Genomic DNA, 17,683 nt, shown 5'->3' on the forward strand with positions numbered 1-17,683 from the left:
TTTTTGCATCAGAGAGGGTCTGGTAGTGCAAGTTAATGAAAATCTGTTTTGAGAGAAAGCTTCAGTGCCTCTGTGTGTGTTGGAGGGCAGACAGAAACACTGAAACTGCTAAAACTGCTGGTGAAGTACAGCACTGTCCGTGGGAGGGTGGGAAGGGGTTGGTCCCTTGAAGGAATTCAGCGTGACTGCCATCAGTTCCCATGCTGTCAGCGTGCTTCAGCCGTGTCCCTAGTACACCCTGTCCCGATGGGAAAGGTTGGTTTGCCGTTGCTCCCTCAAATGACCATGCTGACTGAAGTGCCTGATAATGCCAAAGGCAATGGGTTTGCCTGTGATGTTGACAGTCAGCTACTACTACCTGATCTTATGTTGCTGGTTGTCTGCCATCTGAAGACCCTCAGATATTTAAAACGTTCGATGGCTAGCAACTTCTGCACCATAGATGATAAGCAAAGAAAGATCTGGATGCATACCATCTCCTATCTATACTTCTGCTTTAACTATGGTCTTATGATGCATATTTTTCAGGGAATATTTTCAGTAATGCTTACTGGTGTAAAGCATTCTCAGCCAGAAGTCTTGCAAAGCATTATCAGAATAAAGATAAATGTGTGGAGAATGACTATGTTTGGTTTCATTTATTGTAATAGCTGTGGTTAAAATGTAGATCATACCGCTGTTTTGGATTGCAGTCTTAATTCAAAAAATTGCAATCATCATAGGTGGATTATATCTGCATCTTTTCAAATAGATGACAAAATATATTTCTGTGCTGTTTTTCCCTAAAGAAAAATTGAAAGATAAGAGGCAGGAGTTTCAAGTAGCATCACAACATTTAGTTGTCAAACTATGAATGGAAATTGCCATCATAGGGACTGTGTGTTTACTCTCATGCTTCAAAAAACCTGTGGTGAAAGTGTATCCAAGAAGAAAGGAATTTCTTAAAAAAAAATATCAAATAATATCTTAGTAGATGAGCAGTGATTCAACATAACTAAAACAAATATTAATTGAAAAGAACAGAGAAGGAAGTATGTTGTTTGGTGAACAGCACTCACTGGAGCAGTACTGCATGTGACGGTCTATCCAGCAATTCTCTTCTGGAATGCACTTCCATTGATCCACAACACTCACCAGCGTCCCGTCTGGCATCTGAGTTGCCTTTCCTAAGTTGTATCTTCCCATCATTGTTTATTTTAAATACACAATGCTACTCTCCTGCAGTTTTATGATAAAACTTGGTATGATAGTAGTATAGAGTTGCTGACTGTTAAGCAGTGACAGGCTTTGGTTGTCTATTCCTTATTAAAATGTTTCAGCCGTGTACCAGCAAGCTCCACTGCCCAGTAGCCAACAGGATCTTTTTTTTTTTTTTTTGAAACAAATACGTATGACCTTCATGACTGGGCACATATCTGTAGTGAGATATCACAGAATCTGTAACCAGAAGAGAACCAGTACTAGTAAAATTGTTGGAATTATTTCCATTTCATTTGAACACTTTATACTGCCGTTCACCTTTTCTCAACCCCATACATTGCTTTGTTAGGTTGGCCAGTCCCACTGTAGACAGCTTTCAAATGTAATGGGTTGCAAGCCAGTTTGTTATGTACCAAATTCTGCGTGGCCCTGCCAGGCTATTGGAGTGGCTCCCACTAGTGCCATCCTGAAAAGGCATGGAAACATGTGTCTCCACAAATGCAGTAGCCTGCATTCTCAGAGTTTAAATTAGCCTGCTCGCTGAGATGGTACTTATTGCATAGTGTCTCAATGTAAGCTCGTAATCGGGCAAAATTAGAATCTTAAGATACTCAGACTTGCAGGGTAGGAGTTTGGGTCTAAACAATCTCTACAGTTATCCTGATGTGTTTGTTCAGATTTTGTCAGATTCAGAGCTTTATTTTGTGCATATAATTCATAGGCTGTTTTGTCACAACAGAGCAAAGTGTTGAAAGTTTCCTATCTGTACAAAGTGTTTATCTGGTCTGTTAGTGTTTTCATCTCATACACTGCAGGTAATTTTACTACTGTTCAGAATAGTGAAAATTTGGTGAAAAGCTGGTCTTCCTCCATATGCTGTGGAATTATTCAAGATGTACTTGTGAAACTTCTGTCTCTTCCAAATGTGACTCATGTCTGTCATCCTGTGGCTCTAAGAAGGTGCGTTTTAAATAAGTATGTCCACTTTGAAAGATATGTTATTGCCGAGTCATTTTCTTAAAAGTCAGTGTTACTTTGTAAGGGCTAGGTTTCCCCAATCCTCCTTCCCTGTAAAGACCTTCTTTCCTGCATATCTTACCTTTCTGAGATAAGATTTCCTTCTGTCAGCATTTAATGTCATGTGAGCATCATCGAGCTGGTAATTTCACGTTGGTGATGTTGTGTGATGGTTACAGAGTGGCCACTGGTGTAGAATACACTGATCAGAAAGGGTGCAAAACGTTGTAAAGCCATTCACAGTGATGGGAATCAAACACTCCACAGAGTGGAGACTAAAAGGGTGTGCTGTGCTTTGTTAGGAAGGCATTCAGTACCTGCTGCTGCTTTGGGATGTGTGGGGGAACGGGTAGATCTCTAGGAATCTCAAACAAGGAGGTTTTGCCACAGCATTGCTTTTTCCTTGCTCTCTGCTCTAAGATTCAAGAAATTCTTTTAAACATTGTAGTGCAGAAGGCTAAGTGTACAAGTTGATTTTGCTTTTTCCCTTCTTATCCTCAGCTGCTTACTGCTAATAATTTCGTTTTACAGAAACTGAGCCTGTGAATTCATACTTAAGATAGTGCTATATGCTTTTGACTGTCTTCAGGAGGATCAGACAGTACCAAATGCACTTCACTGGTTCCAAGTATTTGTATGCATTTACAATAGTGTGTTACAAATTCAGTCCTGGGATCGATTTCATTGCATCATTATCTGCAGATTTTTGCAGCTAGATGTGTTTCCTGTACCTTACCATACACTTATTAATATGTGGGACCATCATTCAGATGATAGTCTGAATATTTCCAGAATGTTTTACAGTATTTCTGTTTTCCAAGATGGTCGATAGTTAAGTCTGGCCCTCACAGGCATGGCAGAGGAGCTCATGAGAACGTTTTGGCTGAATTTGTGATGACGTTTGTGAGGTAGAGGAACAGTGGCTGCTGTGCTGGTAACAGAGACAGACTAATTCCAGGGCAAGGCAGCTTTCAAAATCAAGTGAGCATCATGTGACTGTATGTGTATAATTTAAAAGAAAAAGAAAAAAAGCTAGAACTTCAGCACAGCCTGTCTCTCCAGTATATAAGAAGTGAAGCAAATGAATATGGCCTTGAATACACTTTTTAATTTTTCAACACTGTATTTTGCCAACTTTAGTTCACTCTGTTGACTGTTCAGTCAGACCATTTTTAAATTAAAAAGGAATACATGGTTGAATTATTTATTAAACAAAAGGTGCTTCCGTGCATGCAGACTACCTGGGTTTTGAATTTCTTTTACTGTTGGAGTTGGAAGAAAGTGCATTGCTAATAAGTTAAGAGATGGAACAAGCCTCCTTTTTCTAAAATAAGTCTTCCTGTGTCTCTGAGGCAGACAGTAAGCTAACTTGTGTCTGTCCAGTCACAAAAAAATGCCCGATCTTCATTCAAATGTCTAATTTTGACCTTAGTGTGAAGTTGTTTCCTCAGTTGGGTAGGCTCCATAGAGACAAAGTGTTATTAAATTCTGGTAGAGAAATGTGCTTGCAAATAATTCAGTCCGGATTATCTCCTAATTTTATAGATGATCCTGATGGGTTAAAATATGTATTTGCTGGTGGATTAATGTGGACGAACTGTAAAGAAGTGGAAGAAGGCTTGCAAAAACTTTATACCACCTTACCATCAGCCTGTATGCCCCCTGAGGTTACCAGTTCATCTTAGGGGGTTGATAAGTACTGTGTACAACTACCTTTGCTTTCCTCAGTCCCCATTAATTCCTCTGTGTTGGTGGTCCAGATTTGTGCACAGCCAGTGTTTCCTGTATTTTTGGAGGAACGTGGCTTCCGAGCGCCTGATCTTTCTTGTCCCCTTCCCCAGACGAAAACAACTGCTAGCTTCTGCTAGACTGTCTGGACTTCAAATCCCTGTGGCCGATGGTCACAGGGAAAGTGCTGTCAGGCTGGGAAACTCAGGCCTTCCATCAGTTTGGGAGCTGTGGTCTCCATAGCTTACTTAAAAATTAGAGGGCTGCTCTACCTGGTATTGGGAAAGGAATTAATTCACTGAATCTGAGGGAACATCTGTCCGAGAGGTTGATATTTCTCGTCACTGATGTGGGACTCGATAACTAGGATTATAGTGATATAAGAAGTGTGATGCGCTGCAAAAGGCTGGCCATGGCAGCAAAGAGGCTTTAGAGGAAGGTTGATGAGACCTGCCAGGACTCTGAAGAGCTCCCAGTCACACCGATGTGTGGGAGGGTGGTTGCGAGCCTGTAGCTTTCCTGTGGAAGGAAAGCAGCGAGCAGTAGCAAGTGGCTGGGCACACCCTGGCTTTGATAGCTACAGATGGAGACCTAAAAGATTGCAGGGCCACAGTCCAACACCAGCACATGTAAAATAAGGCTCAGGATTTAGATAACTCTGTTCCAGCATACTGACGTGCGTGGCCACAGTCCAACTCCAACACATGCAAAATTAGTTTCAGGATCATTCCAGCATACTGAAGCCTATGCCTAAACCAGTTATTGCCACAAGCTCAGCTAAATCAGAGAAGACCATTCAAAATAGTATTTTTTCCTCTTTTTACCAGGATAGTTCAGATGAAAAATTTTGTGTTTTCATAGTAGAAAAAGGAAACTGGATTATTGATATATCGGCTCCCTAGGCAGCATTTAATATTTTTATAGCCCACAAATAGCCTGTTATTCTAGCGGTGTACTTTAAGGGTGTTTTACAAAACATGGATACAGGTTGACCCAGTAATGTACTTTTTGAGATATATCATTAGTATAAAAAAATTAATTCCCCCATCCATATAATACCATGTTTAAAGTCATCATGGTCTTAGTATGCCCACAATACACTGGTAAACCAATGAGGAAAAAAAACCCACCGAACAGTTAAAAGATCCCTTCTCAAGATTAGAAGTAATGAATTTAATCAATATTTTTCCGTTATAGCAAAACTCATGTAATTAACATATTTTATTTATAGAAAAAGAGTGCTAGTAAAATAGATTCAGCAGTTCAGAGTTGCTCATAAGTATTTCTTCAAGTACAGCTCATTTTTTGTGAAATGGGGAAAGAAGTTAGAAATTATACTGAAGTGGCATGTACCGAAGAAGTTAAATGGAAGAAAAATTATTTACAGAGGTATTTCTATTAGCTCAAAGCAGTCACTTAGTTTGAAGGCAGCCCTGGAAAGTGAGAAGTAAGAAAATACAGATACTGGAAAAGTCTATACTATCATAGTCTGTCCAAATGTTGTAACACACACCGTGACATTACTCACTTTTTGGAGACTCTGTCAGCACCTCTGTAATCAGCAATATGTAAGTGGATTGACAGTCTTTAATTCTTTCTTATTTTGTTGAGGGGGAAATTAGTAATTTAGCTACCTGTGGAGTTGTTTTTATGTGACTGATTCTATTGTTGCTTTCTTTCTTGCTGGCATCTACAGAAAGATATTCCTGTGACATTTTAAATAATTTACATTTTTCTTTATTAGAATGAATTTTTATAAAATCTGGTGACCTGCTACCGGCACCTCCTATGCTGATTTTGCCACCCTGTGATAAGATAATAATAATGAAAAGGGTTTTTCTTAATCAATAGTATGCAAAAACTTCTCCAATGATACCTGGTGCCCTGAGAGCTACTTATCATGTAGGCAAGTCTGTGGTTCTGACTTGAAAAAATGATTTGTTTGGTTTTTGGATTTCTTTAAGCCCAGCAACTCGGGGTGAAACTTGGCTAGTGTAGTTATTAAATATTTTCATACAAGTACTCAAAAGATTTTAAGAGATATTAATGGATTTCGAGAACTATGTGGAGTTGGGTGTTAATTTGTGCCTTTTAAAGTCTCACAGACTCTGCATTGTTGGGCATATGGGAAGACCCTAGAGAAAATAGCTTCAATACCACTCTCTTCCACCCAGATTGACTGTCTTTCCTACAGTTTACTGACACCGTCTTGGATTTTCTTCATAGTGTAGCCTCTACGCTGTACCAAATGATTCTCTTTGTCCCACATGTAGTTTAGGAACAAGACAGAAGTCATAATGAAGTGCGCCTTACCTGTTTGGTTTATAGGTATGTAGAGATGCTAACATGTGGAAGAAACAGGGTAAGTATGGAAGCAAGAAGGCGGCAATATATTCATTCACAGAAGTCCAGTTAATGGTTATTTTAGTTGATTAGCTAGCAACTTCATTTTCTCCCTCATGAAATTGCCTCCACAGATCCTTACTTCTGGAGCTTAATCAGCAGTAGCAATCCATCCCAGGAGTGGGAGATCAGGAGTACTTAATTAAAGAGGGACTGTAGGCAACTCTCCCAAATTGGATATCTGATCTAGCCTTGGCATCAGGAGAGCAATGCTAGGTAAAAGTGTTTATCAAGCTCCATGTAGCCACTCTGCAAATCTCAGAGATGGGAATATGATGCAGACAGCCTGTAGAAGCTGCTATAACCTGAGTAGTATGGGCTTTAAGGCCATCTGGTACCTGAACACCTGCCTACAAATAACACATACAAATCCAAAAGATGGTCCAGTTGGATAGCTTCTCTGCTTAGATTCCCCACTGGAATTTTCTCCAAAAGCAGTAAGCAATCTTTCCACAAATGAAGTGTGGAAAGACCATGTCCTCTCTGGTCAGTAATCAAGTGCCCATTTCAAATCTAGGTGACGGGATCAAAGCTAAAAAATGGAAGTCAAGGGTTTGGGTAAGAAAACTAGTGAGACAGGCTTACATGAGAATCACAGACCACTGCTGGCATGAACATTTGGTAAAAATCCAGAATATTCTAAGCTGGTTTTAAGAAAAGGAGGACAAAACCATAGAAAGTATGTCATATGGAAGGTTTGGGAGCTAACGTTGCTATCAGAAGTATAAATGAACAGCAGAGTAAATTTTGAGGATAGATGGCAAAGAACATTGGCAAAATACCAAGGAAAGATCCGTGAGTACATATTTAAGCCCAGCATTGCTGATCCAAAGAGAAGTATCTGCTTTGCGCGTGAAGATACATGTTCTGGACAGAGAAGTACAATAAGGTGTTCCGGCAGCTCAGATGTGCACTTCTGAAGAAAGCAAGAACAAGCAGAAGCTCATCACTGAGGGTAACTAGCATTACATTCAAGACAGCAAATAGACCCATTGTTCTGAAAAATGACGAAGTACATCCTCTTCTAAAGTATCCACTTTTCCTGTGGAAAGATTGTACAAGTCTCGTGGAATTTCATGAACCTCATCTGGCAAACTCAGTGGTTTGGGATCTGAAGTGCTTTGATCTATACAGTTAAATTAAGGAAGTGGGATTTCAAAGCCATGGGTTTGGAGTAGCAGAACTGAAAAGCAAGTGAAGGAGTTGGATGGTGGAAGAGTCTTGTATGTGAAGAGCTTAGGAAAGAAGACAGCAAACAAAATTTTGAAACAAACCAGCAAAAAATGGTATTAGAGGGAACAATATAGTGATCTGAAGTCATTTTGCTGCAAGCGTAGCTCTCATTAGGCAACTGGAGGTTCCAGGATCTAGTGGTGATACCATAGAAGTGAAGACCATTTAACCAAAGATGAGCACTCTCCTGGCCATGCCCTGTGTATTTCCGATGTTTGTTGACTTCGTTGAAGGACTGTGCACAGGTCTGACTGCATAAATGGCAAGTTACACCTTTTAATTATACCATTTGTGCATGTGTGTGTGATTTTAGAATGGCCTTAAAACTAATGAGCACTGGAAGAGGATGAAGAAGTTTGATATGCCTGCATGTGCATATATTAAAAAAATTTCTTCAGCACTCTTTTCAGTTTCATTTTGATTCAATTTTATCAAAACTAATATTTCAATAATATGCTAAGGTCCTGATTCAAATCTAAGTGTTGAAGTTTCATTGAATTCAATAGGGCTGGAGAGGTATACAGTAGTGAGATTAAAGTTTTAAGCTTACTTTCTTATGCTGAGCTAAGAATATGTGTGATGGTTTGCAGTACAATGATATTTCACTGTAATCTTCTTGGGGCATGGACCACATTCAGTTGATTTTGTACAACTGAACTCAGTATCTCTGATTAATAAAACAATAAATACAGAAAATGAACTATTTTGTGTTTTATTAACAGCGTGCATTTCATATAGTATTTCATTTTAAATAAGTATAAAATCATACCCTCAAATGGTAAGATGTAATTGCTGATCATGTATCTCTTTGTTCCAGACACTTTTATAAAAGTGTATGTATTATGTATGATGCGACCTTCAAATGTCATGAATGCGTTGTGCAATAAACTGTCAATATTTGTGGCTATAAGGTACTAGATGACTTTTACAATAATTGGAACAGCTTTATTAAAAGCTTGGATCACTCAGCTGGTTAAAGAGAAAGACACAGGCCAATGTTTATCTGGGAGTTCCCTTCTGCCAACTGTTAAATGAAAGATACTGTAAGGTGCTTAAGATGTCTTCTTTCTTTAAAAAAAAGATACAGTTAAAAAGGTCTCATGCAAAAAATATTCTCTTAGAAAAATCATTTGGTTTTCAATATGCTTAATTTTCAGTCCAAACTGAGTTCTGTAAGTTAATGGCAAGTAAACAACCCTGGTTTTTAAGTACTACATCTGATTTTCTGTGTTTTTTGGTCAAACAATTCTTTAAACAAATCAGGCAGCTAAAATGATGTACTCAGAAACCGTGTTTGAACTTTGATTATCTTAAAATGTTTTAAAGTTTTAGAACAGTTTGAAAAGTAAGACTGCTGAGAACTCCAAAACAAAAACTCTGCAGGGAATTTGATTAAAATGAAAAAAAGAGGATAAGAAACATTTTGTGATAAACAAAAGCTTAATTTTGGTTATGCGTCTATTGATGCCTCTTTGTTCTCTATATACAGCCTCTTGCATGTTTCTCAGAATGCGTATCACAGTGAAAAGCATTAAGATATAACCAACGATTGCATACATGCAGTGTTGTCATGCAAAGTGTTTTGCACCCATGGGGTCTGAAAACCACCAATCGAGTGTATTGTGCTCCAGGTACAGGCTTAAGGTGTGCGTGCTGCCCCCAAGTCACCAGCCTACTGGTTACTAAGAAATTGCTTAGAATATTTTAGCTCCTTTTCTCTTGTGCTTGAAATAATGCCTAGAGAGCTCCCCTGTAGCTCGAGGTATTGGCTATGACTACCGTTTGCCCACTTCTGAATGTTGCAAGATCTACCTCATGTAAATGTTTTATGGGCATTTTACTTCAGTTTGATTTAGATTGTATTTTAAATTTAAATCTGCTAATGCACTAATCGGTATCAGGGCAGTTTGTGCCTTTTGTTTGCCTGTGTGGTTCAGAGGGCTAAGTGGGAAGTCTGATGTCAGAAGCAGTATCTTTTTATTTACCAGTGGAACCTTTGGTATAATCTTTATTTCTAATAATACAGACAATGTGAATGCTGCTTTCTCACCAGTAGGCCTCCTTTCCAATTCTCTTCTAAAATAGCTCTCTGTTTAAACAAATTCTCTGCCAATCCATATTAATGCCTAACAGTTTAAGATTCCCATATATGGTCATTATAAAACCTAAATCCTTGATGAAACAATAGAGACAGTGAGTTGTTCCTGACCTAAGACATTAGTAACTCTTTCCGGAGGCCCAAAATATAACTGTAATATTTAGTAATATTAGACTCTTTCATTTGAAGCCATGAACTTCACTAGCAAAAAAGTGTAGTGACATCTGCTAATAGGATTCTAATTTCAAATTACGAGCACTGGGCCAGATTCTGTTCTCATTTACATCAAAGCATGCTAATTGAAGCTACTTCAGGTAGCTAGAAAAATATGGCTAATTATATCCCTAATTAAATTCCTGGTTTCCACTATTTTCAGTATTATTAAAGCTTTCTCTAAGGAATAGGCAAGAAAGGTAAAGCATGTTTTCCCAGAAACTTTGTATATCCTATACTGCTTCCCAGGGAATTAGGTGGTTGAGTCCAGGCATGCTTGCATAAAGGTGGCAGCAGTGACAGGATTAACACACTGAATATCTTCTGACTCCCTTCTTGACATTAGATTCAGGATATAAGTTTTCCTGCCACAAAATCGGCTAATCTGGGTGGTTTATAGGTCATCAAAAACTAACTGTGGTCACTACTACTTCTCGTTGTACCATGTTTCATTAACTTTCACAAGCAGTTCTAAAGAACTACAAATATTTTGAATTTCAGAAATATGTGAAAACCTGGGATTATGTGCAGCTTTAAAGACTTCTGGCCACATTTTCAAAGGATTCTTTAGTGTCTGAAAAATGTGCAAGAGCAAACACATACTTGTAAGTGTGATTACCTATTTTGTGAGTTGGTTACCTTTTCAATGTGCATTGCCTGGTTTTGGCTAATTTGGCAATCCTCGGGTCGACAAATTCCAACTGACTTCATTGATAATTTAGTCTGCATGAGGACTGTAATTTAGCTCCTTTGAACATGAAAGCACTTCTTTGTGAATCCCTGCACTTTCACATACACACAGCATATAAATACTCTGGTAAAATTTATGGGGCATATATGTAGATGCTCCTTTGAAACTTTGGCTGCTAACATGACTGAAGTCAGTGCTGCCACCTAACCAACTGAAAACAGGTTTCTTTTTACAGATGCAATCAATCCTTTTCTAATCCCATTTGTAGACTCATCCCAGACAGGTAGACCAGTTGTACAGAACATGTATGTACATTTCAAAGAATTCTTTTTCTTTTGCTCTTCAAATGACTGCCTAGAGGGCTTCTGCTTTGAGTACACAGATTCATTATCCACCTAAGTTTGTCTTCTCTTTTCTAGAAATATCCACTGAAGTTGTCGTTGTGTCTGTAGCATCTCTACACATGTGCCGAGGGCACTGCCAGCCGAGGCAGTGGCTCATTTCTGGGTAGACCATTTCTGATACCTAGTAAGATACCTGCTGTAAAAAAGGATTCACTGGTGTGTTTCTCACTTTCTTTTAACCTGCTACAGTAAAAGTGCTGCTGGCTCAAAACTGTTTATTGGGATTATCTGGCGCTCTGGAAATTTCCTTTCCGGGTACCGTGGGGATGTGAAAGCAGCCTGCAGCACTACATGGATCAGCTCCATGCTAGGCGAGGAGTGGTGGCTCTTTGTCCATCCTCTCCTGAGAAGTGGGCATCTGTCTGGAGAAGGGCTAGTCCTTCAAATACTGATCTTATGGTTCGCTTAATTTTGATTTCAGTCTGTGCAGCAAATAGATTTGCTCATGTTTTGGCCAAATTTGCTCTTTGGTTATGCAGCTAATCGCAACCTTCTCATATGGATGTTAAAGTGAACTTTCTTTCCATGCATTTGTCCCATGAGAACATGCGCACAGTCAATTTTTAAGTGTAGCTGAGGCATGGCGCACAAGAGATGTCCCTGTCATACCACCCCAGAAGCTGCTTCCTGGCTGAATTCCTCTGTGACCTGTGCCATGGAGCAGTATCACCCACCCAGCAGGTACAGCAGGCATAGCAGCTGGAGGTCTCATAGCTGTTGCGTTCTCCTTATACTGACACAAAGACCGGTTTTGTATATAGAACTGAATGTTGCTTTCTGCACTTCTGTCTATGACTTTTGCTGTGAACAGATGATTTCAAAGTCAAAGGAAAGCTCAGGGAAAGTTAAGTTCAGAGACAAGGCTCGGAAGCCTTACATCTAGCTTGTACATCTGTACAATATTTTATACTCTGTTCTGTTGTTTCCTGCACTCCAATCAGGAAAGGTAGGGATGGGCAGGAAGACATTCAGGACGTAGACCTGCCTATAATGGAAGCAGATAGTAAAAAAAGCAGTCTAATCTCACGTGCATCGAGTGCATATCATGTAGACCACATAACTCGGTGAACCACAATGGCTGGAAGAAAAGTAACTGTTCTCTTTCCTTCCTGATATTTTATCCTCGGAATTGAGCAGCCCAACAACAGTAGCTCAAATCCCGAGTAAATCATAAATTAAATTAATTTGCTGGGGCTAATCCTAGTTCTGCAGCTCTGTAAAACATAACTACAGTTTTGCACAATTTAACAGAACTGGGAATTTCTACTTAGGAAGGAGGACTTAATAGCAGGAGAAATGGGACGTCAGAGGTGTAGAATACACAATTACTGGTAGAGCTGAAGATTTTTCATTCCCCACATACGCTGTTGTTGGCATAGTCTGTATTCACCAGTTTGCGTCTTAAGTTTTTCCTTGCTGATGTCATCTCCTTTTTCTGTGTCACTCCCCCCCCCCCCCCCCCCTTCACTTTCCATAGATTGCTTTAAGAGACTTGGTATAAGAAAACCTTGGTAACAGAGTCAGTGACACTTAAATGCATTTTAAAGTTAAGCACATTTGAAACTTAAGTGCCTTGACAAATAGGTATGATTTCCCCAAATGGGGCCCTAGTAAGAAGTTGGGGTGGCATTTGATGGGGAGCGTCGGCAGCCTTGAACATATCTTTTCATTGTTTGAAATAAAAGAACTTCGATGTAAAGCTGCTCATTCAGGTAGCGATGGCCTCCAGCACTTCGGTGGGCTTTGTAGGCAGAGGAATTCAAAAGAAAACCCCTCAGCCCAGCTTTAAAGTCTTAGGAATGCTTTCACTGTGGGAAGAAAAATTCTTCAAGGTAAGGCCCCTGTTGGAGCAAAGCCTTTGGAGCTATCTACTGTATGTCTACTTAAATCTAAAAGAAAACTCTTCAGACCACCCACATCTTTCTTTGCTTCATTGTTGTTTTCAGTTTGCTTTTTCAGAGGGATTAGTGCTAGAGTAAACTCCATCGTCTCGCTGCCTTGAAAAAATTCAATTTTGTGTAAAGTGAAAATTAGACTCTTAAATCTGCAAAGCGAGCTGTTTATCTTACAAATTTATTCTTTTTTATTGGGCCACACATATTCTAGATAGAAAGATAAAAGGCAAATGGGTAACAGGCCATCATTTAGAGTGACATATAGCAAAACATAACTAGTAGTCTTATTCGGTAAATTCCTCCTGAGTGGCTTGTTAGCGTTATCTATATATTTATCTATAATGCTCATATAGTATTTATTGAAAACCAAAATAAAATCCTGCAGTTTATCATCATGCATTCTGTATTTTGCACTTCAGAAAAATCTTTTTGCACTCAGGAATTCATTTTTCCCGAAGCAGCTTAAGACATGATTATATACAAGTTTTGAGGAGAAAAAAAAAGGGGAAAATCTAAACCCTTTAGGGAGATTGGAGTTATAGACTAGCACCTATATATGTTTACCTGGATTCCTAAAGACAAAATAAACTCCTGCAGTATGTTACTTTACATACTTGTGAATAATTCAAAATGACAGTTACTAGCTTTCTAAGTTAAATATTGTGCTTTTACTCTGCAGTCTAAGAACAATCAGAAAGTGTTAAACAAGAATGTGATGTGAAAACTATCAGATTTTGCCTTTTGAAAAATAGCAATAGCTTGATTACATACATGACTAAGATAAGCATTTATATATATATAATTTTTAATCACTCTGTCATCCCCTTCTTTCAGCTTAAAGTGAAATAGTTTAGAGGGACCATTTTATAATAAATAATGAAATGCCTGTTAGTGTTACCTTTTCCAGAAATGTGGTATTTGGGTCTCTGCTACTGCGTGAATAGTTTTTATTATAGCCAAATGTTTAAGTCTTTCTTATGTCCCATCACTTCCATTTAAAAGGCAACGCTGTGTAAACTGCACTATGTTTCCTGACAGTTTTAGTTACATATCAAATGGGTAAAGACAGAACATTTTTAGTCAGTAGTTTATGGTTGAAATAATCAAGAGTCTGCATACAGATTTTAACTATATGCTCCCCACCTCAATATGACCCGGGTAGCTCAGCTTTCGCATAGGGGTGTGATGATGTGTCCATGTGTATTGCACCACTGTGGTGTGCCAGGAGCATAAATCTGGTTCAGAATTTCAACATTTGCCATGGTACTTTTTGGTGAAGTCATGGATTGTCATATATATGTGATATTACATGACCCTGTAAGTACAAGACGGTAGACGAGCCTTGTGTGGTTTGAATAATGACTTTTTTTAAATGCCCTACATTTTTGCAATTTTTATGTCAGTCTTTTGTAAGTTATTTTGTTCGTAGCCTGCTTGGATAATAGCAGCTTATTCAAGACGGCTGAGAATGACTGTTTCTTTATATCAGGAGAGAGAAGAGTTGTCCTGGAATCTCACCCATTGCACTACGATGCAAAGAATAAGTGTAGCTGCGAACACTGAAGGAGAAAACTCAGGAGCTGTGGGTGAGAGGCAGAAGGAATTCCCCCTCATCTGACCAATTTTTTTCATTGCCTTTCCGATGATATTAGGTCACTCAGTAGATCATGTGTTGTAACTCCAATGCTGAAATGTTGCAGTAGGAAGTTGATGAGCTTTGTGTGTAGCTGTTGTCACTGCTGTTGCACCCCCCGTCACTGCAGTTCTGTTGTTTTGAGCCGTTTTAATATACCGATGCAAACTTTTTCCCTCTAAAAGCATACAGATTTTCACAATACTTATAAATTAAATAGATTCGAGAAAACAACAATCTGAAACTTTTTGGGGGGAAATGAATAGGAACTAAGCAAAAGAAGAAATCAAACCAGCTGCTGACACAGCTGTTTCTTTTCTTGTATAATTCAGTTCAATATAAAGGTACCATATGCTGCTTAAAATGATGATAGGAAAGATGAAATAATTTAAGACAATAACAAGAAAATACATGAATTGTCAGCATTCTGTCAGATTTAAAGAATGAAATAGACAGGTGTAGTATTGACATGTTTAACTTTGTGTTGTGTTAGCAGTTTTAGTGAGAACAACTTCTGACATGTGCTGAAGTGATGTGAGAACATTTCTGTGTTGCAGACATTGGAGAAGAAGCTGGGAGATCTGTAGGAGTCCAGCAGCCAGCTTTACTGAGAGACAGGAGCCTTGGTTCTGCCATGAAAGACTGCCCTTATTGTGGAAAAACTTTCAGAACATCACATCACTTAAAGGTCCACTTGAGAATACATACAGGTGAGAGGAACAAGTGAGCGGAGCACTGTCGACACATGCCATGTGTGTGTGGGGGTTAACATAATATGTGGCTAGGAGCTTTAATTCCCAGTGTAGATTTGGACTCATTAGTTGCAGAAAGTCTTTTGAGAAAGATATATGACAGTCTTAAATAAAAGCACAAGGAATGTGTTGTTGGATAAAGACCACTTTAATAGAATCATCTTTTCCCAGTTGAGGTTATTTCTGTCTCCTTCACTGCTTCATCACTGTTTCCTTCAATTACCCTTGTCCTTCAATAGGCATAAGCCTATTGGTTTCAGACTTAGTTATACTAACTGCTTCAAAGGCCTTCCTTAGCATCTGCTTAGGGATTCTGTATGTTTTTCTCAGAGTTACTATTTTTGCTCCATTTAGCATGCTCATTTTTAACCTCTCGCTGTTCATGTGAATACATCAGTTTCCTGGATCTGCATTGTTTTTCACTAGAACTCACCCGACTTAGTACTTGTAAGTACTAAAACTTAGCATGTTTTGCACCATGGTAAAACTTACCACGTTTTATTTTAGTAACAATCACAGCATTTCTACCCTACAGAGACTTACTACTCATCTGGATTCTCACTTCATTTTGGTATGTCACTTATTGGGTGGACTGCTCTCAATACTAGTAAACTATAACCACTCCATTTAAATTATAATACCTTGTTTGCTTAAAACTGCATATGTACTTGGTAAGGTTCATGTAGAGATACCGTATATGTTTAAGAAGACTTACTCTATCCATAATTAAAATCTGACATACAATGTCGATACCCTCAGGTCCTGTTGACATCACTAGAAATTCTGTATATGGCCAATATGATGCTGTTTTCTTGCAAGTCTTAGGTATTGTAGTAGGCCTTGGGAAAGTATGCAAAACTGAAGATTCAGGATGCTTGTCTTTGGAAACAGACGTAGTGGGCACTGTAATTGTGGAGTCATTTTCTTTTTAAACCATTTTAAATGAATTTCAGAATTTTACTGCTACTTTTCTAATTGATAGGTAAAATGAATTGCACGAAGAAGTACTTTCCAGTTGTACCTCCTACTTGAATGACTTAATTTTTAATTTTTATCTCACTGAAGTATCAGATAAGCATTATTTTCCTCCGTTCCCCAAATCAGCAGTCATGTTTCTCCTATGTGCTTGCGCAGGTGTAATACTTAATGTTGGGTTTGCAAACATGAGGCCTGATTTTGAAAAATTGAAAATGGAAGCTGAAAATTATTTAAAGAAAAAAATTTCCTTGTTCAGCTGGGAAAGTTTGGTCATTGTATTTTTATTATTCTTTCTTTGGATTGTGGAGTAGGAGTATACCACACTGGTTTGATCTGAATTTTAAAATTTGGCACCCTAACGTAGTTTTCTCTGATTGGATTGCAAACCATTTAGGGCATTCTTTTCTGTGTGTTGGACTTTGTTAAAAAAAAAAAAAAAAGAAAAAAAAGAAAAAAAAAAGAAGAAACACAGTGAAAACCCTATTTGTGTACTCTCTAATGTAGTAAAAGTAAATAAATGGTACTTATTTTATTGGAAAATAATCTTGTAACTATGAGGTTTAAACAGTTTGATATTTTTACTGTTGGAGATGCAAAAAAAAAATAATCCTTTAAAATAACCCGAGGATACCCATCCCTCCCTTTTGCTTTATTATATAGTGGTCATTTTACTCTTGTTTGGCAGTGATTACACATTTGTTATTTGTGGCTTAGAACTAATGGAAAGTAAATTAATTGCAATGGAAACATTCCATAAAACTTGCATATTAAAACTGACTAAGCAAAATTAAAATGAGAAAAAATAAACCATGTATAAAATAACAACAACAAAAAGAAAACATCATACAGACTGTTGAAACATTTGCAATATATTTAAAAATCATTATAATTTTAAAGTAGATAAAGATCAATTTCCATTAGGTTGAGAACAAAGTATTTGTAAATAATGACAAGAGTATGTTTAAATGGAGCAGTGTTTTACATATTGGAAATAATCCTAATAAATATTATAAAAATGTAAATTGGCAAATTACTAGAGTTATTAAATAAAAATTAAGTTGCTTTGCAGTAAGTGGAAATGATGTAATAGATACCAGTTATTAAACAAATATTGGTTAGCTCATACTTATCAGGGACAGTTTCCTGCCTTTTATGTCACACTCTGTCTTTATTATATGCCTGGATCATATAACTGACTGATAAAAAACACTTTACTGTGTTTCTCCACTACATTAACTCAATTACTGTTCTTGTTCTCACAGCACCTGTTTGTTAGAGATGAGCTCAAGCAGTTCAGCAGAAGTCAGGTTCCTTCGAACATCTGTGTGTTTGGAGGCACACGAGTAGGTTGGTTTGGTACGCATGCCAAGACAAGACCCAAAGTCTGATCCAGCCAGGAGGTGCTTCTGTGGCATTTGGCCCAAAAAAGCTAGAGGAG

At 38.2% G+C, this 17,683-nt stretch overlaps 1 protein-coding gene across 13 annotated transcripts in view; it reads left to right on the top strand.

Moving 5' to 3' along the window:
• ZNF536 (zinc finger protein 536) overlaps positions 1-17,683 on the top strand; it is a 354,101-nt gene that overhangs the window by 200,494 nt on the left and 135,924 nt on the right. For 12 of the 13 annotated variants that reach the window (XM_049806413.1, XM_049806411.1, XM_049806416.1 and 9 more), the window contains one exon: positions 15,073-15,225. The exons of the other annotated variant lie outside the window; for it this stretch is intronic. In XM_049806413.1, the coding sequence (XP_049662370.1) occupies positions 15,073-15,225 (153 nt within the window). The remainder of the gene's footprint in view (positions 1-15,072; positions 15,226-17,683) is intronic. 13 annotated transcript variants of the gene reach the window in all.

The sequence above is a fragment of the Accipiter gentilis genome, chromosome 7 (genome assembly GCF_929443795.1).
Source record: "Accipiter gentilis chromosome 7, bAccGen1.1, whole genome shotgun sequence".
Taxonomy (NCBI): Eukaryota; Metazoa; Chordata; class Aves; order Accipitriformes; family Accipitridae; genus Astur; species Astur gentilis.